This window comes from Oncorhynchus mykiss, chromosome 2, assembly GCF_013265735.2.
Source record: "Oncorhynchus mykiss isolate Arlee chromosome 2, USDA_OmykA_1.1, whole genome shotgun sequence".
In the NCBI taxonomy this organism is placed as follows: domain Eukaryota; kingdom Metazoa; phylum Chordata; class Actinopteri; order Salmoniformes; family Salmonidae; genus Oncorhynchus; species Oncorhynchus mykiss.
The window spans coordinates 59616190-59641565 of record NC_048566.1 but is presented as its reverse complement, the minus strand read 5'-3'; the positions used below and the strand labels follow the sequence as shown (position 1 = coordinate 59641565).

General features: G+C 41.4%; 1 protein-coding gene across 2 annotated transcripts in view; it reads right to left on the bottom strand.

Annotated features, from left to right (window-relative positions):
* LOC110492752 (metabotropic glutamate receptor 8) overlaps positions 1-25376 on the bottom strand; it is a 241073-nt gene that overhangs the window by 1684 nt on the left and 214013 nt on the right. Inside the window, exons 8-10 of one of the 2 annotated variants that reach the window (XM_021567226.2) lie at positions 16573-16712; positions 15259-16194; positions 2439-2685 (exon numbers count right to left, since the gene is read on the bottom strand). In XM_021567226.2, the coding sequence (XP_021422901.1) occupies positions 2439-2685; positions 15259-16194; positions 16573-16712 (1323 nt within the window). The remainder of the gene's footprint in view (positions 1-2438; positions 2686-15258; positions 16195-16572; positions 16713-25376) is intronic. The other variant, XM_036951948.1, reaches the window with a different exon arrangement.

The following is a 25376-nucleotide window of genomic DNA, read 5'->3' as shown; positions in this document are numbered from 1 at the left end:
AACGTAAACTAGAACAGTTGGCTATGTGGACTAATCACTCACAATGAAATTACATTTTGAGATGTATTCATGTATTCATTTGTGAAATTCTCCACAATTAGGCAAAAAGGCAACAAATTAGAAAGCAAAGCAAATCAAATCTTATTGGTCACATACGCATGGTTAGCATATGTTAATGCGAGTGCAGAGAAATGCTTGTTCTTCTAGTTCCAACAGTGCAATAATATCTAACAAGTAATCTAACAATTCCCCAACAAACACCTAATACACACAAACCTAACAAGTAACATTTCTTCAGCCTCCTGAGGTTGAAGAGGCGCTGTTGCACCTTCTTCATCACACTGTCTGTGTGGTTGGACCATTTCAGTTTGTCTGTGATGTGTAAGCTTCAATGTGGATAGGGGGGTGTTCCCTCTGCTGTTTCCTGAAGTCCACGATCATCTCCTTTGTTTTGTTGACTTGTTACCAAGTGTAAATGTTCTACTCACGTCAGCCACTGAGGAGAGCAGGGGGCCGCAGTCTTGGTTGGCGATCCACAAAGGTGGCACTGTATCCTTGACTTTGGCGATGTCATTTACAAAATAGCCTCCAACACTCTACTCAGCAAATTGGATGCAATCTATCACAGTGCCATCTGTTTTGTCTCCAAAGCCCCATATACCACCCTCCACTGCGACCTGTATGCTCTCGTTGACTGGCCCTTGCTTCATATTCATCACCAAACCCACTGGCTCAGGGTCATCTATAAGTCTTTACTAGGTAAAGCCCCACCTTACTCACTAGTCACCGTAGCAGCACCCACCCGTAGCACGTGCTCCAGCAGGTATATTTCACTGGTCACCCCCAAAGCCAATTCCTACTTTGGCCGCCTTCCGTTCCAGTTCTCTGCTGACAATGACTGGAACGAATTGCAAAAATCACTGAAGCTGGAGACTCATATCTCCCTCACTAACTTATAGCATCAGCTCTCAGAGCAGCTCACAGATCATTGCACCTGTACATAGCCCATCTGTAAATAGCCCATCCAACTACCTACCTCATCCCCGTATTGCTTTTTTGCTCCTTTGCACCCCAGTATCTCGACTTGCACATTTATCTTCTGCACACCTTTCACTCCAGAGTTAATTTTTAAATTGTAATTACTTCGCCACTACGGCCTATTTATTGCCTTATACCGCCCCAATCTTACCTCATTTGCATACTGTATATAGATTTGTTCTGTTGTGTTATTGACTGTACATTTGTTTATTCCATGTGTAACTCTGTGTTGTTGTTTGTGTTGCTGTGACTATAACTGACGAGAATTCTCTTGGTAGGTAGAATGGCCAACATTTGATTGTAAGGAATTCTAGGTCGGGTGAGCAGACTTGAGTTCCTGTATGTTGTTATGATTACACCAAGAGTTGATAATCATAAAGCATACAACCCCTCCCTTCCTCTTCCCAGAGAGTTGTTTATCTCTGTCAGCGCAATGCACGGAGATGCCTGGTGGCTGAACTGATTCCGACCACGTATCCCAAGAGAGCCATGTTTCCGTGAAACAGACAATGTTACAATCTCTGATGTCTCTCTGGAAGGCAACCTACGCTTCAAATTTCGTTGTTGTTAAGAGACTGGACATTGGCGAGTAGTATACTCGGGAGCGGAGATCGATGTGCCCATTTTCGAACCTTGACCAGAAGACCGCTCCGTCTGCCCCTTTTGTGTTGCCGTTGTTTTCGCTCAGCTGCTGGGACTAGATCCATTGTCCTGGGTGGTGGTCTGGAGAGAGGATCTGCTTCGGGAAAGTCGTATTCCTGGTCGTAATGTTGGTAGGTTGACGTTGCTCTTATATCTAATAGTTCTTCCCGGCTGTATGTAATAAGCCTTAAGATTTCCTGGGGTAACATTGTAAGAAATAATACATTAAAAAAACAAAATACTGCATAGTTTCCTAAGAAAGCGAAGCGAGGAAACCATCTCTGTCGGCGCCATCTCACCTCAGCACCTTAGCGGTTCAGTGAAATGAGAAGCTGACGAGATATGCATTTAAGCAAAGTATTAGATATCAAACTGTGCGGTCAGCACAATCATGTTAAGTAAACAACAGGATGCTTGCCTGTATGAAACTTCTGCTAATGGAATCTGAAAGGGCTTTGAAGTCTAAAACTAGTCGATGAAAAGTTATGCCTAATCTGTTCTCAGGTGTCTTTTTAAACTATCTTAGACGAGAGCATACAAATTATTTTCTACAAGCTGATTTCAACAACGATACTATACTGTAGATATAGCTGAGGAACTGTGGTTGATTTTACTGTCTGTAGAAGGCCGGTTGCCTGTTGTCTGTGGTTGTACCTAACATAAGCTATACCCTCTACAAAAATAAACTTAAAGGTGAAAAAAAATGGGGGCGGAGGAATAATATGTTACGAAGTAAGGGATCACGTCTTTATACTCACTACTGGCATCCATGCCCTCGCAGATTTCTGTCTTCACCTCTCCGTTGGGTCGCTCGGAGGCCAGCTGGGACAGCTTGCTGGTCATGGTAGCGACGGTGACGATGGCCTTGAAGGTGCGCTTGCGCTTGGGAACATTCTGCTCCGGGTGGAAGATGATGATGTAGACCTTGGGCATGTAGAGCATCCCCAGAGAGACGGAGGCGCTCAGGCTGAGGGAGATGGTCAGCGTGGCTGTCTGGATGTACATCTGACGAGAGACAGATTGAGAGAGAAAGAGATGGAGAGATCAGTCAATGAGTCTGAGGTGCTTCAAAGAGAGTCCTGGGGAGATAAACATGTGTGATCCCTGACACAACAAACTTAGAAAAGAGGGATCCAAAAGGGTTATTTGGCTGTCCGCGTATAACTCTTTTTGGATCCAGGTAGAACCCTTTTGGGTTCCATGTAGAATCCTCTTTGGAAAGGGCTCTAAACGCAACCTCAAAAGGTTCTAACTGGAGCCAAAAAGGGTTCTTCAAAGGGTTCTCCTATGGGGACAGCCAAAGAACCCTTTTAGGCTCTAGATAGCACCTTTTTTTCTAAGAGCAGCTTGAATTAATCCAATCACATTGTAACACATTACAGATTTTATTTGTATTTGGCAATTGCTTTTTTTCTGAGGACATAATAGTGAGGTCTATTGAGCGTACTGGGAACAAACTCAAAACACCAGTACACAACCTAGTTGCTGTTCACTTGTCATGCACATTGTGTTCCAACTTAGTATCACAGATTGTGAAATAAATATACATTTCTTATTGGAAATTCATGACAGGCAAACAAACTTTTTTGTGTGTGCAGTACACGACGTTGTTTTCAGTGCATTTCAATCCCAGATAAAAAAAGAGTAGGTTGGAAGAAATGGGTGGGAATATAATGCAACCTTCTATCATCCCAAACATTGTGTATTTGAATCACATAATGGACAACTTTAGCATTTTATCTAATTAACAACTTTGCAACAATTTGCTACTTTTTAACTCCTAGCTAACCCTCACCCTAACCTACCCCTTTTACTACTTAGATAGCATGTTACCTAACCCTAACCTTAACACCTAACCATAACCCCTAAACCTAATCCCTAACCCCACCCCTAGTTTAGCTAACAGTAGCCACCTAGCTAGCCTAGCTAACGTTAGCCACTTAGCTAACATAGCTAAAATTAGCCACAACAAATTGAAATTTGTGTAATGTACATTAATATGCTATGAAGAATGAAAATCATGTAATACATACGAAATGCGTTTTGAAGAAAATAGTATAATACACACAAAAAAGTGTGCCTGTCACAAATTTCCAATAAGTAATTTGTGTCTATTTCACAATGATCTGTGATAGTGTGTTCACATGGAACATTCAAACTTGCAGTACACTATTCAGGTTTCTTGTAACCACTTAAATCAAACCCATCCAACCACTGACAACCCAGGTGAGGTACCCCGACGGCATGTACACAATTCTACTCTTCTCCCACCTGTTGAACTTAACCAAGCATTACAAGCTCATGTTTCATTGACTTATTTCCAATGTTACAGTACACCCCCAAGAGGCTGAGAGAAAATAACCGCTTATGCGAACACATCTGCACACATGCCAAACACTCCGGCTCCTGCTTAGATACCACCTGAGTAGTCATAGCAACAGCATTAAGAAAATTCAACACAACCAATGGCACTCTCACTGAGCAGTAAACTGACAGTGAGAATTCTCAGAGGGTATTTGCTCAGCCATATCTGTACATTTGGTGTGGCAGAGAATGAAGAGGAACTGGCAACAGGTGGCACATCTCGCTTAAGTCTGAACATCTCCACAGTGGAAGCCATTCCATCACACATCAAGGTATCATTCTGAGAATGTATGGTAGACATTCAAGCATAAAGCCATTTAGAGGGCCTCAAGACAAACATCTAGGAATGATTTATATTGTGAGAACAAAGCTTATATTACACACTGTCAGGCGTAGATTTCGAGGTCAGCCATATTGGTGCACAAACATGAAGCCACACTTACATAGGTGATGTAAATACTATCCCGTGGCTCAAACCCCTTAAGGTTATCTTACAAGGCCCAGTGCAGTCAAAAACACGATTTACCTGTGTTGTATTTATATTTCCACATTATGAGGTTGGAATAATAATAATACAATTATGATAATACCCTTTTAGTGTAAGAGTTGTTTGAAAAGACCGCTTGAAATATCAGCCTTTCTTTTTGCGGGATGGAGTTTCTAAATTAGTTAGAGTTTCAATAAGACCAATAAGAAATAGAGTTCCAAACCTCTCTGCCATTAGCAGCTAGTTTTCAGTTTACCCCTCCCCACTCAGAACATTTAAATTGAAATAATCACAGTAAGGTACTTCATTGTTACCCAGAAATGATTTGATATTGAGATAAATTGGACCTTTAAGTTAATATTTTGACTGCAGAGTGTTTTCCAGTGGGTCTCCAATTGGGTCTGGTGGCAAGTCCTAGTTTGAACCAGTTCAGCAGCTTCTTTAGATCTATAATAAGAGTGATGGGGTCCGCTTCAAAAGGCAAGAACTGAGGAGCAATCACCTTCTGTTTTAGGTCAGCCAGGAATCTGGGGCATGAAGCTCAGTGACATTTATCACCTGAACCTGCTGAGGTGGCTATTGCAGAGATAGGAGAGAATGACTAATAAACACGTCACAAGCACATGGTCATATGCAGACTGTTTGGAATAGTAGTGTGTGGGGGGGGGGGGGGGGGGGGGGTAGCAGGAGTCTAATTGAATGTACAGGTAGGTAGAGATATACACTGAACAAAAATATAAATGTAAGGTGATGTTCCCATGTTTCATGAGCTGAAATAAAAGTTTCCCGAAATGTTCCATACACACAAAAAGGTTATTTCTCTAAAAGTTTGTGCACAAATTTGTTTACATCCCTGTTTGTGAGCATTTCTCCTTTTCCAAGATAATCTGTCCACTTGAAAGGTGTGGCATATCAAGATTAAGTAACGTCCACCACAGCTGTTGAATATTTAATTGATGCCGCCATCAATGTCATTTCAGAGAATTTGGCAGTACGTTCAACTGGCTTCACAACCACAGACCACTCCAGCCCAGGACCTCAACATTCTGCTTTTTCACCTGCAGGATCATCTGAGACCAGCCACCCGGACAGCTGATGAAACTCTGGGTTTGTACCACTGAAGAATTTCAGAAACCGTCTCAGGGAAGCTCATCTGCGTGCTCGTCTTCCTGAACAGGGTCTTGCCCTGACTGCAATTCGGAGTCATAACCAACTTTATTGGGCAAATGTTCACCTTCAATGGCACACTGGAGAAGTGTGCTCTTCACGGATGAATCCCGGTTTCAACTGTACCAGGCAGATGGCAGTACAGCGTCATGTGGGTGAGCAGTTTGCTGATGTTAACATTGTGAACAGTGCCCCATGGTAGTGGTGGGGTTATGGTATGGGCAGGCATAAGCTAGGGACAATGAACAAAATTGTATTTTATCGATGGCAATTTGAATGCACAGAGATACCATGACGAGCTCCTGAAGCCCACTGTCGTGCCATTCATCCGCTGGCATCACCTCATGTTTCAGCATGATAATGCACAGCCCAACCATCCTTAACTCCATGCCAACTCATGAAAAAAAGTACATTTAAAATATATTTTTAGATAATTAAGATATGTGAAATATTTCAAAAATATATATATTTTCTTTAATACATTTTAAATACATTCTAACATATATTACAGAATATATTGAAATTGTATTATAAAATGAATATGATAAAATATGTACATTTCCTCAGAAAATGTATTTAATTCATTTTTAATAATATAAATCAATATATTTGGTGACTATATTTATAATATGTATTTTGAAATGTTGTGTAAAATATTAAATAATATTTGGATTTAAAAACAACATAAGACAATCTCGCACGACAATACATCTCGTGGGAGGCCAAAAAGCACTACAACAAAGCCACATCCTCAACAAGCCACAGCTCCAAGTCTTCCAATAGGCTGCCGAAACTACTATATATTTTGTCAAAATGCATTTTTATTGTACTTCAAACATACCAAAAGCATAACAATGTTGAATATTAATGCTCCAGATACTCCAGATATCTCAACTAGTCTAAAGAAGGCCAGATTTATTGCTTCTTTAATCAGAACACAGTTTTCAGCTGTGCTAACATAATTGCAAAAGGGTTTGCTAATGATCAATTCACAACGTGCAATTGGAACACAGGAGTGATGGTTGTTGATAGTGGGCCTCTGTACGCCTATGTAGATATTCCATTAAAAATCTGCCGTTTCAAGCTACAATAGTAATTTACAACATTAACAACGTCTACACTGTATTTCTGATCAATTTGATGTTATTTTAATGGACCAAAAAAATATTATTTTCTTTCAAAAACAAGGAAATGTCTAAGTGACCCAAAACTTTTGAACGGTAGTGTATATTTTTACCGCTTGCGATGGGATAACTTGTTTTTTATGAAGTTGAACATGTGCTTTTTATGACAGAATGTAAAAATGAGGTGAAATCAAACGCATGACAATTTAAAATTATAGCTAATTATTAAAGTTTTTTGCTTGTTGGCCTAACAAAAATACCTCCACTGTTCAATACTTAATCCTTAAGAGTCTATTGACGCACCCCGGCGGATGTCTAATTATCATAATAAAACAATTCTCCAACAAAATCAGTTTAAGCTAGAGATATGTTTTTTTTGCATGTGCTGCTTCTAAAGCCAACACATCCGTCTATGTCGGCCTTCTGCATCTGCTGTGTGTAAGGTGGTCAAGCACAACAGTGTTTGTCAGACCATGAGATATCCGGAAAATTGGTCTTCTCACGAAAACGTCTGTGGACAAACTAATATATACAGAAGTGTGGAGGTAGTTTGTGCCAACAACAAATGGGGGTAAATATGTGTAAAAAACAAAAATATTTCTTCAGCTTTCTTATATCTCCTAGATATAGGAAAGGGACTCAAAATCTTATTCCTTATGATTTATATTTGAACTGTCTGTTTTGCCATTTATGAATGTGTTTTTTACATTGGAGCTAAGTAGAGACTTAGAGCTAGAAAATGGTATATCATACACTGCCGTTGGGGAACAATGGGAAAGTAATTCTGCCTTGAAAGTTGATAAACTTGTAACCTCACTTTTGAGAAAATGGGCTTTGAATGTTTTGGTACCTACTAGAGAGCTCTTTTCTGTCTACACCCATTCAGCATCATTCACACCCTCTTAAGCTTTAGCCCCATCCATCTCTTCGCATGTGAGGCCATGTACTAAACAACCAAAGATTGCAAGACCAAAGGCTGGTTTATACTACGGATGTGTTCGTAAATTTAATCTGGAGTGCCAGAGTATGGTCTGTGCGTTCGTTTTTTTTGCCAACGTTTACTGACACTGGCCATATTCAATGGGCGTTGAGCGTTGAAACTTTACTTTCAGCCAACGTGCTCTTTCTAAAAAGTTTGAGGACAAAATGCAAGGAATACTAATGCCAAACATGATAGTTTATGATTAAATTAACGTATTTTGGCATTGCTAAACTTCATGAAGAATTTCTCAGCGCAATTCAATAATAACGGGTTTGTTGGTTCAGTATCATGCTCAACCAAACTCAGTAGCTTGGTGGTTAGAGTGCCCGCCCTGAGACTGGGTGTTCGAATGGTCGAATCGTACCAAAGATTCTAAAACTGGGACTCAATGTCTTTCTGCCTGGCACTAAGCATTAAGAAGATGGATTGGGTGTAAGGCCCTGCGACAGATTAGCGTTCTGTCCAGGGTGTGTACTTGTACATCAAGCTGCGTCATGCTACAGAATCAGGAGACAGGCTCTTGCCCTATGGACCCTTCTGGCTCGGACAAGGCTTACTTGTCCAAAGGTTATTTACTCATGTAAGTGCCATCTCTGCACACTGGTGACATTTATAACAACTTACTTTAGATTTTTTTTAAACAACTCATAATGTTATGGAAATTGGGATGAGGAAACTAAAGAACTGAGAAAAATCATGCTGTCTGAAAGACCATGTTTATTAAATGTTAACTGGAAAAGAATGAGCCAGATCCAGCTCTAGCCCTTTGGGGGCCCTAAGCTAGATTTGGATGGGAGTGGGGCCCCCTCTCATCAGCGGAGAAAAAATGTATGTTTTAAAGTTTATTTCCAGCAATTCTACACATTTTGACATGGGGCGAAGAGAACATTTTGCAATGTTATAATACCTTTCATGCAATTCTACTCATCTTGCCATGGGGCAGAGATCATTTTAGAAGTTTTAAAGTGACTTTCCTACAATTCTATTCCATTTTGTCAACGGGTTGGAGAGATTTTGTTGGCTGTTTTAAAGCAAATTTTCTGTGATTCTACACATTCTTCCATGACTTATGCCATGTTAATGATATCCGAGTGAGAGTGACTAACATAATCTATGGGGGCACCCTGGAGGTCAGGGCCCCTGGGCTCGTGCCCGGTCGGTACTTGGTAGTGATTACTACAAGTTTAGATAACTGGCTAGACTAACTTGCAATCTAAAAATTGTTAGCTGACATGGCTAATCGAGTGACAAGAGAAAAACTGCACAACCAAATTTCGAACTGCACCTTGTGTATTCTACCATTCTAACTCTCAATATTAAGTTGAGACTGTGACTCCACCTCTTCGGAGAGCCCTAGCAGCCGGGAGCCCTAAGAAACCGCTTATGTCGCTTATGCCTGGAGTCAAGTCAAGGTGTCCCAAACTCGGTCCTCGAGCCTCCCATGGGTGCAGGTTTTGGTATTCGCTCTAGCACTACACAGCTGATTCATCATCAAGCTTTGATTATTTTAATCAACTGTGTAGTGCTAGGGCAAAAACTAAAACGTGCAACCCTGGGAGCCCCCAGGACAGAGTTTAGGGAAACCCTGGCCTAAGTCATTCACACAATGCAATGCATAAATTATGTGTATTAAAGTAATGCTAGTTTGACGATAAATGCACCCCTTACAACCCCTGGTAACATGACCGAATACAAACAGTGCAGCTATTCCCTCCGCAAGGCTATCAAACAAGCTAAGCGTCAGTACAGAGACAAAGTAGAATCTCAATTCAACGGCTCAGACACAAGAGGCATGTGGCAGGGTCTACAGTCAATCACGGACTACAGGAAGAAATCCAGCCCAGTCACGGACCAGGATGTCCTGCTCCCAGGCAGACTAAATAACTTTTTTGCCCGCTTTGAGGACAATACAGTGCCACTGACACGGCCTGCAACGAAAACATGCGGTCTCTCCTTCACTGCAGCCGAGGTGAGTAAGACATTTAAACGTGTTAACCCTCGCAAGGCTGCAGGCCCAGACGGCATCCCCAGCCGCGCCCTCAGAGCATGCGCAGACCAGCTGGCCGGTGTGTTTACGGACATATTCAATCAATCCCTATACCAGTCTGCTGTTCCCATATGCTTCAAGAGGGCCACCATTGTTCCTGTTCCCAAGAAAGCTAAGGTAACTGAGCTAAACGACTACCGCCCCGTAGCACTCACTTCCGTCATCATGAAGTGCTTTGAGAGACTAGTCAAGGACCATATCACCTCCACCCTACCTGACACCCTAGACCCACTCCAATTTGCTTACCGCCCAAATAGGTCCACAGACGATGCAATCTCAACCACACTGCACACCGCCCTAACCCATCTGGACAAGAGGAATACCTATGTGAGAATGCTGTTCATTGACTACAGCTCGGCATTCAACACCATAGTACCCTCCAAGCTCGTCATCAAGCTCGAGACCCTGGGTCTCGACCCCGCCCTGTGCAACTGGGTACTGGACTTCCTGACGGGCCGCCCCCAGGTGGTGAGGGTAGGCAACAACATCTCCTCCCCGCTGATCCTCAACACTGGGGCCCCACAAGGGTGCGTTCTGAGCCCTCTCCTGTACTCCCTGTTCACCCACGACTGCGTGGCCACGCACGCCTCCAACTCAATCATCAAGTTTGCGGACGACACAACAGTGGTAGGCTTGATTACCAACAACGACGAGACGGCCTACAGGGAGGAGGTGAGGGCCCTCGGAGTGTGGTGTCAGGAAAATCACCTCACACTCAACGTCAACAAAACTAAGGAGATGATTGTGGACTTCAGGAAACAGCAGAGGGAACACCCCCCTATCCACATCGATGGAACAGTAGTGGAGAGGGTAGCAAGTTTTAAGTTCCTCGGCATACACATCACAGACAAACTGAATTGGTCCACTCACACAGACAGCATTGTGAAGAAGGCGCAGCAGCGCCTCTTCAACCTCAGGAGGCTGAAGAAATTTGGCTTGTCACCAAAAGCACTCACAAACTTCTACAGATGCACAATCGAGAGCATCCTGGCGGGCTGTATCACCGCCTGGTACGGCAACTGCTCCGCCCTCAACCGTAAGGCTCTCCAGAGGGTGGTTGGACATCAACCACCCGAGCCACTGCCTGTTCACCCCGCTATCATCCAGAAGGCGAGGTCAGTACAGGTGCATCAAAGCTGGGACCGAGAGACTGAAAAACAGCTTCTATCTCAAGGCCATCAGACTGTTAAACAGCCACCACTAACATTGAGTGGCTGCTGCCAACACACTGACACTGACTCAACTCCAGCCACTTTAATAATGGGAATTGATGGGAAGTGATGTAAATATATCACTAGCCACTTTAAACAATGCTACCTTATATAATGTTACTTACCCTACATTATTCATCTCATATGCATACGTATATACTGTACTCTATATCATCGACTGTATCCTTATGTAATACATGTATCACTAGCCACTTTAACTATGCCACTTTGTTTACATAGTCATCTCACATGTACATACTGTACTCGATACCATCTACTGTATCTTGCCTATGCTGCTCTGTACCATCACTCATTCATATATCCTTATGTACATATTCTTTATCCCCTTACACTGTGTACAAGACAGTAGTTTTGGAATTGTTAGTTAGATTACTTGTTGGTTATTACTGCATTGTCGGAACTAGAAGCACAAGCATTTCGCTACACTCGCATTAACATCTGCTAACCATGTGTATGTGACAAATAAAATTAGATTTGATTTGAAAAAGAATATGGAAATTGAGGCTTCAGTATAAACTCAAACCAAAAGGATTAACAACCGGTAGGGTGCAACCATAAAACCATTAGTGGGTGCAAAATTGACAAATACTAGACAGTTGGCAATCTCAGCAAGGGAATGTGCACATGCCCTACACAAGTGTATTACCTTTGTGGTGAGAGTGGAAATAAGAAGCATCTGTTTCTAAAATGACAGAGCTGGGGCATTTATCCAGCAATTAAACAGCTTGCTCTGATCAATGTGGAAGACTGTTAAATAGTGGAGTGATGGTCATGTGCTATATAAGACTGATTTTATATTTTCTCCAGGGACACCATTCACACATGTGTTCTTCCTATGAACATTAAGCCATGTGTGATAGTAAATAGCAATTTGAATAGGATTTATTTGATATGACTGCTCCCTCGGGACAGTGAAATGTATGTGGCATTGATTAAGCATTTTCTGAAATATGAATAGGCTACAATGCGTTGAGCCCCCTTTTTACTATTCTTCAATTAAAGGGTTTGATGTGTGTGGTGTTTTCAGTCCTCTAAGAAAGTAATGCCGGTGGAGGTGATTTTTCAAGGGCCAGTTAGGCAAGTCATTCTATAAAGATTAATAACGTACAGTATGATGGATTCTGGGTTCTGACTCCTAAACTTGGAATAGTGTTAATTATCAGGTGTCCTATTGAAATATTGAGTGCTATGGTCTAGACCAGGGGGGGACAACTCCAGTCCTCGAGGGCCTGATTGGTGTCACACTTTTATTCCATCCCTAGCAAACACAGCTGATTCATCAAATTGCATCCTAAACTGAAGATCATGATTAGGTGATTATTGGAGTCAGGTGTGTTAGCTGGGGCTGGGGCAAATCTGTGACACCAATCAGGCCCTCGAGGACTGGAATTGCCCACCCCTGATCTAGAGGGTCTACACCAGAAGTTAATGGTTTTCTGTAGGAGGAATGTACTATGGTAGATGCAATTAAGCTTGGAATGTACTGAGTGCAGGGAAGACGATCAGATGTTGTCAGGCACTGATAAGGGTGGAGAGCTGTGGATTAGTGAGGAAGGGAGTCGAGGTCAGGTCAGGTCACCTTAACTAGCTGAATCAGATACTGTATGCTAAATCAGGGTTGGACTGAAAACCTACAGGACAGTAGATCTCCAGGAAGAGGGTTGGGCAGCCCTGGTTTAGAGAGGAGGAAACTCCACCCAAAGTGGGGTATTTAAACTACTACTGGTGTGAATATGTATTTTGTCTCATGCAGCTGTTTTAACCCAAAGGGTGAATAAACTTGGTTTAAGCTTTACTAATCGTCCATGAATTTTAATAGGTTCATTTAGAATCTAAAATGTAAAACCCTAGACTGTGTAAGACCTGGACATCTATTCTTGAGGCAAAATCTATTGGTAAGTGGTTTCATACATCCTGTCCAGAGCGAGGATGTACAAGATGCTAGTAATGGAAACAAAGTTTCAGAACGGGTGATATTTCATTCATAAGTAGACTTACAATTGAATTCTGAATTATTCTGGACAGAATTCCAGTCATTCATTGATTTAATATATTTGTCACCAAACCCACTGGCTCCAGGTCATCTATGTCTTTGCTAGGTAACGCTCCGCCTTATCTCAGCTCACTGGTCACAATAGCAACACCCACATGTGCACGCGCTCCAGCAGGTATATTTCACCGGTCATCCCCAAAGCCAACACCTTTGGCCACCTTTCTTTCCAGTTCTCTGCTGCCAATGACTGGAACGAAATACAAAAAAAAAAAAAAACACCTTAGTTGGAGACTTATATCTCCCTCACTAACTTCAAGCATCGGCTGTCAGAGCAGCTTACCGATCGCTGCAGCTGTACACAGCCCATCTGTAAATAGCCCATCCAACCAACTACCTACCTCAACCCCATATTTGTTTTTTTCTGCTCTTTTGCACACCAGTATTTCTACTTGCACATCCTCATCTGCACATCTATCACTCCAGTGTTAATTGGTCAATTTGAATTACTTCGCCACTATGGCCTATTTATTGCCTTACCTCCTTACTTCATTTGCACACACTGTATACAGATTTTCTATTATAAACAATTCCCTCTAGATTGAAAAAACAACAACATTGACATATAATACTGGGTCAATATAAGAGACTAGCACCATATTTTAGACTACAGACTGCAACCAGCTCTACCAATAAAGAGAGAAAATGTATGAGGTATAATCACCATCTGGCAAAACAGTGATGGGTACACTTTTAATTATTTGGTCCCCAGTGAGTTGCTCTCATGGAGTATAGTGTGTAAAGTAAGCTTACCATTGAACAGCAAGGTAATGAACAGTAACGATTATAAACCATTTGTATCTTACATTAAATTGGAACGATATTACACAAATTGATTAGGACTACGTATGGCTTGGCTAGTAAGGACTTTCTATAACGCAATCATATTTTTGCAATATTTGTGACCTATGTAAGCCAATGTTCAGCTATCAAATGCCTGGCCACATCTACTCAAAGCCAAGCTGTCATTTACTGTATTTGTTTCAAGCAATCCAAAAACGGTAACGAAGTGAGAAGAGATTCCTAATGCACCAGAACTGTACTAATGAGATCTGGTCCAAACAATTGTGGGGGAAGAAAACAAAGCCTTTCTTCGGTAAACCAGATACTCAACTCAGGGGCTCAATTTAATAGACTGAAGCAGCTTCCAGTAGAAAACTTAAATGGAAAAATCACTCTTTGAATTCATCCAGACTATTTACTGCAGCCTATGAAATAATTTGAAATCGTCCAGTATGCTGCAGTACTTGGACCAATTGAACGTTTTGTATTGCCATGGGATTTGCTCGATCATTATGTGTGGTATGACACTGACTGAAAATGTGCATTGCAATCCCATGGGAAGATCAAATAGGCAATATGAAGATTGAGGTAGAGGTTCCTCAGCTTATTCACAGATACCATGCTTTCCAAGTGTGATTTATGACCTATTTACTTCCCGGAAAATCATATGCAGCATTCTAAAGGTGAAAATAGTTGAGAACAACCATATCATTAGCAATTTAATTCCACATGTCATTACATGGCCAACATTCAGTGCAGAGAACTGAAGTGATGGTACTTAATTAAGTTGATTGGCTAGTAAACAGCAGGGGTCAAAATAATTACTGACCTTAAAGGGTGATAAAACACAACACCAACACCTTGCCTACCACCTCTATCACCAAAGAGCCTCTGAGGTTCACAACATATTAGCCAAATGTGTGATGAATTCCGCACAATGGATTACTGACATTTACACTGTAGACAACACATGTTTGTGTTCCCATTAGTCATAGAACTGATGAGGATTACAACTGTCTGATGACAAGCCAAACCTCACACCTGAGCCAGCACGTAATATTATAGACCACATCTACGCATGAGTAAGCCATTCTTTTCTGTCCAATCAAGAGCTAAGAACCCTCACCAGCTCCTGGCTTAACAGCAACTAGTCTCACTACAGCAAGGATCTCTAGATAAAAGAGTTGAAAATAATAATATTCAGCTTTACATTTTATCAGATTGCATCTTATTCACTTGTGTAAGAGGTGGAGGCGCCAGTCAATGCATACAGAATAAGATGAACAGCAAATCTGACTGTGTTACATAGCCAAATACAATCACACAATCAAAGCACACTCACCCTTTCTGCTGACTGTGCCGTCCCAAAGAAGATAGGTATAAAAGCTAACCAAATTATACAGGTAGTATACATAGTAAATCCAATAGGCTTTGCCTCGTTGAAGGTCTCTGGCACTCCCCTGGTCTTGATGGCGTAAACAGTGCATGTGACCATCAAGAGAATACTGTATCCAAGCGAGCAGATGAGTGAGAGGTCCGAGATGTCACACTTGAGCACCCCACGGGCGTTCTCAGGGTCCTGCGTGCGCTGCTCACCATAGTCCACCACCATGTGTGGCGGGTCAGTGGCAAACCACACAAAAACACCCAGTAACTGAACTGAGATCAGGCTGAAGGTAATGACCAGCTGGGAGGCCGGGGAGATGAACCGTGGTGCAGTAACAGCCTTCTTGCCCTGCTCGAAGATGCGGTGGATGCGGTTTGTTTTGGTAAGCAAAGCTGCGTAGCTGAAGCACATACCCAGGCCCAGGAAGATGCGCCTGATGGAGCAAACGGCAACGTCAGGGGCTGCGATCATGGGGAAGGTGATAGCATAGCACAGAAAGATACCAGTAAGCAAAACATAGCTCATCTCCCGGCCCGAGGCTCGGACAATGGGCGTGTCGTGGTAGCGCACAAAGGTGACAATGACGAAGGTGGTAACCAGAATGCCCAGGACAGAGATGAAGACTGGCACCACTGCCCAGGGTGAGTGCCACTCCAGCTTGATGATGGGGATAGGTTGGCACCCAGTGTGGTTCTGGTCGGGTCGTTGCTCATATGGGCACAGCTCGCAAATGAACGCACTGGCCTGGAAGTGGTAGCCCTCACAGCGCTCGCAGTGCCAGCAACATGGTACTCCCTTCACCACCTTCTTTCTCTCACCCATCTTGCAGGGCAGGCTGCACACAGAGGCGGGCACAGAGGGGTCTCCACTGGTCCACTGCATGGCATCCATCTGAGTGGGGCAGAACATGTGTTACATTGATATTAAAGATGGGCAAGAACTACAAGAAGATGACTCATTAACATTGACATAATTTATCAACATCATCAGTTGGTAGTGCAACGCCAGGGTTGTGGGTTCGACTCCCACGGGGGACCAGCATGACAAAAATGTAAAATAACGTAAATGTGTGCACTCACTACGTAAGTCGCTCATTTCAAATCTTATTTTTTCACCGTTGGCAAATAAGTTCAATTGATTGTTTGACAGTTATTTGATAGGTATTGTAGAAAATGAGTCCCCATGGATGTTAATGTGATTTATCAACAAGTAACATTATTAAGACTTGCATACAATAACAAGACAAAGCCGTCACCAATTCGTCCTTACATTTAGGTGTAGCTGGTTGGTCCAGTGGCCGATGACCTTGTACTCTGCTGTTGACCTGTTGTTGATCTGGTACTGAAAGATATCATAGCGTCCTGGAGCATCGCCATTCTCATTAAATGTGACAGGAGTCCCAGCACTTCCTGTAAAATAGGAAACACTTAACATTACTGATAAATATACATACATTTGGAGAAAATATTACTGAAACAATAAACTTGGCTGGTGGTGCTATCACAACATAAAGTATCTTCAGTGTTTACCCATGGGTATGGTATCTAAAAAAATTAAAATAATATGAAGACAAAATGTTTTGTGACAAAACAGATGAAGAATGCACTGCCATTGTAATATGTAAGTATCTCTTGAGGTTGTTTATCAGTGTACTTGTCAAAGAGGCAGTCAACCAAATGGATTATCTGTAAGTATTTATTACAATCTACACTGACAAGTTTCAAATTCCTTTCAAGTAGCTATCTTGTCTCTCAGATGACTTTCTTACAGTAACATTGCTCACACCTTGGGTCCTTAAAACCTGCAAAATCCAACACAGTTGGGAAGGAAGAGGAGAGCCATATTAAAAATATGCATCTCAGGAAAGCCATGTATTGTTACATTTGCTGGAGAGAAGTTGAGAGGATTGGGCCTGAAGTAAAGAGATTTGACTCGTCTCCAAAACAGCACCCACAGCTCTGTTCAGATGTTTCGCTTCCTGTGTCTGTCTATGATAATTTCATCCATTCACACACTTTTCCGCTGCACACACCTATCACCCACTTTCCTTTGTGCAGCGGCTTGGCAGAGAGAAGCAAATTAAACAGGAAACATATTTCTGATTGTTTGGCTATGCACAGCACATCTAGCTGCCTTTCACTGCAGACCACAAGTCTGAGTTGCAAAGAAAAAGCCATATCTCAGACTCGCCAATAAAAATAAAAGATTAAGATGGGCAAAAGAACACAGACACTTGACAGAGGAACTCTGCCTAAAAGGCCAGCATCCCAGAGTCGTCTCCTCACTGTTGATGTTGAGACTGGTGTTTTGCGGGTACTATTTAAAGAAGCTGCCAGTTGAGGACTTGTGAGGTGTCTGTTTCTCAAACTAGACACTAACATACCTGTCCTCTTGCTCAGTTGTGCACCGGGGCCTCCCACTCCTCTTTCTATTCTGGTTAGTCCCAGTTGTCGCTGTTATGTGAAGGGAGTAGTAAACAGCGTTGTACGAGATCTTCAGTTTCTTGGCAATTTCTCACATGGATTAGCCTTCATTTCTCAGAACAAGAATAGACTGACGAGTTTCAGAAGAAAGTGATTTCTTTGTGGCCATTTTTTGCCTGTAATCGAACCCACAAATGCAACGTGCCAGTGGAACACAGGAGTGATGGTTGCTGATAATGGGCCTCTGTACGCCTATGTAGATATTCCATTAAAAAAACTTCAGTTTCCAGCTACAATAGTGATTTACAACATTAACAACGTCTACACTGTATTTCTGATCAATTTCATGGTATTTTAATGGACAAAAAAAAAATTGCTTTTCTTTCAAAAACAAGGACATCTCTAAGTGACATGTACGTTGACTTAGTGTAAACATTTAGCTGACTGATTAACCAGCAACAATTAGCTTGCCTTGTGTATCACTGCATTTGACATGATATATATTCATATATAAAGTTAATCAATATCTCGGGTTCAAGCGGTGTTGCAGAACGGAACCACCCGTGACTTAAACAATGCCTCATAATGTCCCATTTAAAAAAAAACAGGCATCCTCATTCCTAACTGTTCTGCACTTCAATTAGCACCTTGACTGTAACTTGAACAAATGTGATAAAATGTCTTTATAGTGCGACTCTGGGGCTCTTTACATCGATGATTAGGTGATTGGGTGATGCGTTGATTGAACCAATCCCAGACATAATCACAGGTTGACCCACACTCAAGCCTACAATTACCCACGCAGCCTCCAAAGTAGATTCCTTTAGAAACTAAATCCAGAGCAACAGCATATTGTAATAAAAGAGCAGACACCCTCTGTAATTATGATTAGTGGGTGGGCTCACGTTTTGATTATATTCAAGCCCTACTTTCTACAACATGGGGCGGCAGGGTAGCCTAGTGGTTAGAGCGTTGGACTAGTAACCGGAAGGTTGCGAGTTCAAACCCCCGAGCTGACAAGGTAAAAATCTGTCGTTCTGCCCCTGAACAGGCAGTTAACCCACTGTTCCCAGGCCGTCATTGAAAATAAGAATTTGTTCTTAACTGACTTGCCTGGTTAAATAAAGGTAAAAAAAAAAAAACATGAATAAATGCATGGACAATCGCATCTGCACAGCGATGAATCACCGCACCATCCTCAGGATCCACATCCCCAAAGCAAAATCATGTTGATATTCCCAAAATATATCTCTATTAGCTGCTGCCAAGGGGTCCAAACAGGAACAAAACATCAACAGCAACAAAACAATAGTCAACATCATAAATAAAACAATACATAACACAAGATGTATTGCACTCTAAAAATGTACACTGCTCTACCATTACAAATGTCTGATATAAAATGTACAATATTACAACAATACAATGTCTGTGTTATTTTATGTTGCTTTTTTATTAGATTTTACAGCTAGCTTGATTTACCTGATGTGGAAGAGAGTTCCATGTGGCCATGGCTCTATGTAGTACTGTGCATTTTCCCAGCCTCTGTTCTGGATTTAGGGACTGTGAAGAGACCCCTGGTGGCATGTCTTGTGGGGGACGTATTGGTGTCTGAGCTGTGTGAACAGACAGTTCTGTGCTTTCAACATTCAGTGTTGCAGTCAATCTCTCCTCAACTTTGAGCCAGGAGAGATTGACATGCATGTTCTTGATATTAGCCCTCTGTGTACATTTAAGGACCAGCCATGCAGTGCTGTTCTGGGCCAACAGTAAAATGCTTATGTCCTTCTTTGCAGCACTTGACCATATTACTGGGCAAAAAAGTGTTCTTTGGGGTTCTATTTAGAACCTTTTGGTACTTTGGATGAGAATAAATAACCTTTTACTATAAAGGTTATATATACACAGTACCTAAAGAATCTTGAGAGTTCTATCCCTACCCGAGAGTGTAATGGGGAATCGGATTTTAAGAAAACAACAGCTAACAAAGCTAACCCAGTCACATCAAACTCTGAAATGACAGCTAACATTCCCTTTAAATTTGTTACAGCTGTTTTACATTTATATGAATTTAATTATATAAATAACACCATTAGCTCTGTAAGGCAGGGGGGGAAGATCAAATTCCTATTTTGCAACATTGTTGCCAAGGTCTGAATGGCAAATAGCAAGATTCAAACCTGTGCTATTGCAAAGTAAATGTTTGCTAGAAGCAAGAGGAAATTATGTGTTTCATAAAAAAATCTACTCCGATTTCAGAGCCCTCTCGTCTGAGTGTGCCAGAGCGCAGAAAAACTGATGAGTTTACGAAGGCTCAACACCAGTTGAATATGACCGGTGTCAGTAAACGTTGGCAAAAAAAAACACAATTAAATTGTTGCCAGCAGCAGTTAGAATCACCAACGCTCTAGATAACATAAAACAGTCTATCCAGCTCTGGTAGGGTGAGTAAAATGGTCATGACGCTCAAAAAAAACGGTTTACTTCTGAATATCACATTAGCACCGTCCGAAAAACCTGATTCAAATTCGACACAAACCTTCAAATAGGTATGTAATCACACATGATATAAACTCTTTATAGTGTTTTATTTACATTTTAGAACCGATAAGGTGACACGTAGGACAGATCGAGTGAAAAAAAGCTATTTTATGTATTTATGACATCTGTCCTTCTCACTCATTGCCGTCTTGAATATTGCAGAAACAGGCAGAGTTTAGGTCATGTCATTTATTTTTTTGGAAAGGGGAGAAAATATGCCTTATAATGGTATCGACATTACAGTTGATCTGGAAGTATTACGTTTTTGGTGCACTAAAATACGGTCAATAGTACGGACCAAGAAGATGTACAAAGATGAGTGAGTTTACGGTTTGACTGCCGTTGTGAAGCAAGAACGCTCGGACCAAACCTACTCCTCAGTCAGTGTCCAGTGAACGCTCTGAGAGCGAAACGCTCTGAATTTAAGAACTGACTATCTGACAACGCTCTGGATTTACAAATGCCCAGAGGGCACTCTGAGCACACTCTGGCACTCCAGATTGAATTTGACGAATGCACCCTTAGATTAAAAAAAAGGGCTTCTTTATAGAACCTTGTGTTCAATTCCAAATGTAACTGCCATTCCGAGTCAAAAACCAACTGCCATTCCAGCATAAAGATGCAAGAGGATGGTGGTTGAACCAACTTGCAAGTAGCCTACCAATAAGCACATTATTTTTCAATGTATTAAGGTAAGGAAAGTTGATGAATTAATTCAAATATATGAAGCCAAAGTCATATGATAAAGTGCAGGCTAAATAAATAAAATGTAAACATTATTCGAATTTGAGCACATTTGTAAGCTAGCTAGGCTAAAGCTAGGCTACTTTAATTTGCCACTTTACATGCTAGCCAGCCAACTCTTTCAAATAATTTTGTATTTATTATGGGATATGCCAAGGATATGGGATATGCCATTAATAGAGGTAACAAGTGGAGGACAGAGGAGCCTCTTAAAGAAGAAGTTACAGGTCTGTGAGAGCCAGATATCCTGCTTGTTTGTAGGTGACCAAATACTTATTTTCCACCAAAATTTGCAAATAAATTCATTAAAAATCCAACAATGTGATTTTCTGGATTTTTTTCTCTCATTTTGTCTGTCATAGTTGAAGTGTACCTATGATGAAAATTACAGGCCTCTCTCATCTTTTGGTGGCTGACTAAATACTTTTTTGCCCCACTGTATGTATTAATTATTTAGAATAAATTATGTAAAATAAGTCTTGGTGATTCAATAGCCAAGTTAATCATTACATTACTTTTAACACACTATCTCTATGATTTGCTCAGTCTAGCTGTAACCCAGAAGTATTAGAGGCAGCGGATCTCTCTTTTGGCTGCTGCTGACAGAAACTTGATGTAAAGTTGTTATTTTTATTTTTTCCATTTAACCTTTCTTTCACTAGATCTTCTACATCATAATAATTATGTCTGCATAATATTTGCTTTTCATTTTGGCAGATTAACTCTTGCTTATTTCTAAAGATGAACTCATGGTTTTGCTCCTTTTTTTTGTTCTTGTCTGGAACCAGTCAGGCAACAACCCATACTGTACTGGTGGTAGGTAGCCCAGCGGCTAAGGAGTTGGAGCTGAGGCAGGAGCAGTACCTGTGGCCGAAAGGTGGCCAGTTGATATCTCGGGCCAGGCGCTGGAAAAAAACGTGGTAAATGATCTGACAACTGGAGGGCTGCTGGATTTACATCCTCAAAACCTTCCCCTACCATTGGGCCCTTGAGCAAGACCCTTATACCCACAACAGACTCTCCATCCAGGATTGCTGCACTGCAGCTTGAACCTGTGCTCATCTCAACTGTACAGTGCCTTGCGAAAGTATTCGGCCCCCTTGAACTTTGCGACCTTTTGCCACATTTCAGGCTTCAAACATAAAGATATAAAACTGTATTTTTTTGTGAAGAATCAACAACAAGTGGGACACAATCATGAAGTGGAACAACATTTATTGGATATTTCAAACTTTTTTAACAAATCAAAAACTGAAAAATTGGGCGTGCAAAATTATTCAGCCCCTTTACTTTCAGTGCAGCAAACTCTCTCCAGAAGTTCAGTGAGGATCTCTGAATGATCCAATGTTGACCTAAATGACTAATGATGATAAATGCAATCCACCTGTGTGTAATCAAGTCTCCGTATAAATGCACCTGCACTGTGATAGTCTCAGAGGTCCGTTAAAAGCGCAGAGAGCGCAAATGTCGTTCCACTTCATGATTGTGTCCCACTTGTTGTTGATTCTTCACAAAAAAATACAGTTTTATATCTTTATGTTTGAAACCTGAAATGTGGCAAAAGGTCGCAAAGTTCAAGGGGGCCGAATACTTTCGCAAGGCACTGTATGTGTGAGGTCTGCTGTTTGGGTGGGTTGAGAACGGAGCAGTAGCCACATCTTTGTTGTTCGCTGTAACTAATGTATTGTATTGTATTGTAGAGAAGTCAGCAAAGGGAGATGTGCATCATCATTCAAACGAACAGATGCCTCCCTGGCCACCAGTGCACATTTCCAACGACGGAAAATTCAAAAAATTATGCTGGTATTATTTTGTCCATTATCTAATTGTTTATTATGTTATATTCTTAACAAAAAAAATATTCCTATTCAATAGTGGTGGCCATAATTCATAAATAGCACCATGCAAGGTTCTACATGTAACCATTTTGGTTCAATGAAGAAGAACCTCTAGGGTTCTGATCAAAGAACGCTATAAAAGGGTTCTATACAGTATATAACTTTTAGGGGTTCCATATATGAAGCAAGCGATAGAACCCTTTTTGGTTCTATAAGGAATCTTTTTTTCTAAGAATGTAGGATGTGTCTAGTTGATTGTGATGTCAAGAAAGCAGAGCAGCGCTTTATCACGGACAGACCTCTCCCCAACTTAGCAATCGTTGTTTCTTGACATGTTTCTTGATATCAGTCTTGATGATTGGAAACAAGCCCCAGTCACACTGAGATAACAAAGCTACAGCAGAATGAATGTCAGACACTTTTTCATGGAACCAGAATAGTGCTCTCAAGTGTGACCTTAGGTCCTCCAGGTAATGCCTGATCCCTGTTGACAGACTGAACCTTGACATTGCAAAAAAAAAAAAACACAAGACTGTGTTCTCAGTGCTGGTATGAGAATGATAGGCCTATGGATGATAGTGGATGACAAAATAGTGAGGGATCCGCACATTGCTCTAATTCTTCTAAATTGTTTTTTTTATTACTAACGTAAAACATGTTGATATACATTGCATACAGTATCTTTGCATTTAGCATGGGTGAAAATGTGTGCACCTCCCTTTCAGTGAGTTTGAACGAAAACTAGCCAATGCATAAATCTCAAGGTAGACCTACTGGGATGGCAACTGCAGTGTTGGAGAATGAAGGGATATGAATAGAGAAGCATGTGGAGGCGGCACAGAAATAATATGAAATACTGCAAGGACTCTTTGTCTCGCATGTATGCACGCACACACACTTTACCTATCCCTTCAAATTGCTGTCACAGCCATGGGTAATTGTTAAGCTAAGACTAGTGATGAGTGATTTACAGGCCACATACAAGGGTTTTATGTTCAAGATCAACCTTGGTGTAGACCTTGATTTCAGCAACTCATCACAATCCAGAATGCTAAAAGCTTGACTTTTGCTTGACTTTTGAATATTGGGTCAGACAGGAAATATCTGGTGGGAATTGAGCTGGCAACCGGAGGGCTGCTGGCTTCAAATCCTAGATGCCATTGCCTGCTGTTGTGCCCTTGAGCAATGCACTGAACCCCCCCACAACAACTGGGATAAAGTGCAAGTCAAATTCCGGTTGGACCTTACCTGAATAAAGTGATTTTAATCTTAATCTAAGGCTAAGAAGAAGAGCTTTTGTAAAAGGAATGCGTTGACAGATGACACTGAACTCTAGGTGGGCTTGATGATCTGTAAAAAAAAAAGAAGAATAACACGTACATGCTGTGAATGGTATACTGGTGTTGCTTCAGAAATGGGTTATTGTTACAAGGCCTTTCAAAACCATGGCAATCTGATTTGTGCAGTCACGCTCCTTACAAAACTCTTCCGGATAACACTGTATGGAAACAATATTTTTTGTTTGGTGGAAGGAGCGCTACAGCCACATTGTCAATAAAAATGATGGACGAGTGTTATTGTACAGTAGGTCATGTAGACACCTGTAACTCTCTGACTCTGGGGACACGTCCACATTTCATGTACCTCAATGGAGGTGAATCTATTGGCAGTGCAAACATGCAATATACAATATATCCAAAATAATGGGTGGGAAAAGTGTTTAAGTGTTCCCAAAATAATGGAAACACTTGAGAAAATGAGGGATGCAAAGTATATTGAAAGCAGGTGAGTTAATTAAGCAATTAAAATCCCATCATGCTTAGGGTCTTGTATAAAAATGCTGGGCAGGCCATTATTTTGGCTACCATGGCTATGCCCCCATAGGATGACAATGCCCACATCCACAGGGCACGACTGGTCACTGAATGGTTTGATGAGCATGAAAATTATGTAAACCATATGCCATGGCCAACTCATTCACCAAATCTCAACCCAACTGAACACTTCTGGGACATTCTGGAGCGGCACCTGAGACAGCTTTTCTATCTACAAAAAAAAACGAATTATGAAATGTCTTGTGGAAGAATGGTGTTTACATCCCTCCGATAGTGTTTCAGACCCTTGTGGAATCTATGCCAAGGTGCATTGAAGTTGTTTCTAGCTCGTGGGAGCCCAATGCCATATTAAGACACTTTATGTTGGCGTTTCCTTCATTTTGGCAGATACCTGTATATTATCAGCTACAATTTCCCTATTAAAGGGCCAACAGTGTCATGTATCTAATGCCAGCCCAGCTGTCAGCAAATAAGGTGAGAGTAGTCATTGCCAAGACGCTTAATGTTCTATTAATTCACAGATTGTGATTTAATAGATCCCAGACTGAAGCATCATTCTTTAGGACACTGACAGGCAGCGGGCATTAGGAATGAGGAAAAAGCAGTGGGAGATTTCCAGCTTATTGAATTAATCTCCCCACTATTGATTATGCCTTGGTTATACAGAGGGCTCGGGGATGGGAGAGGAAATG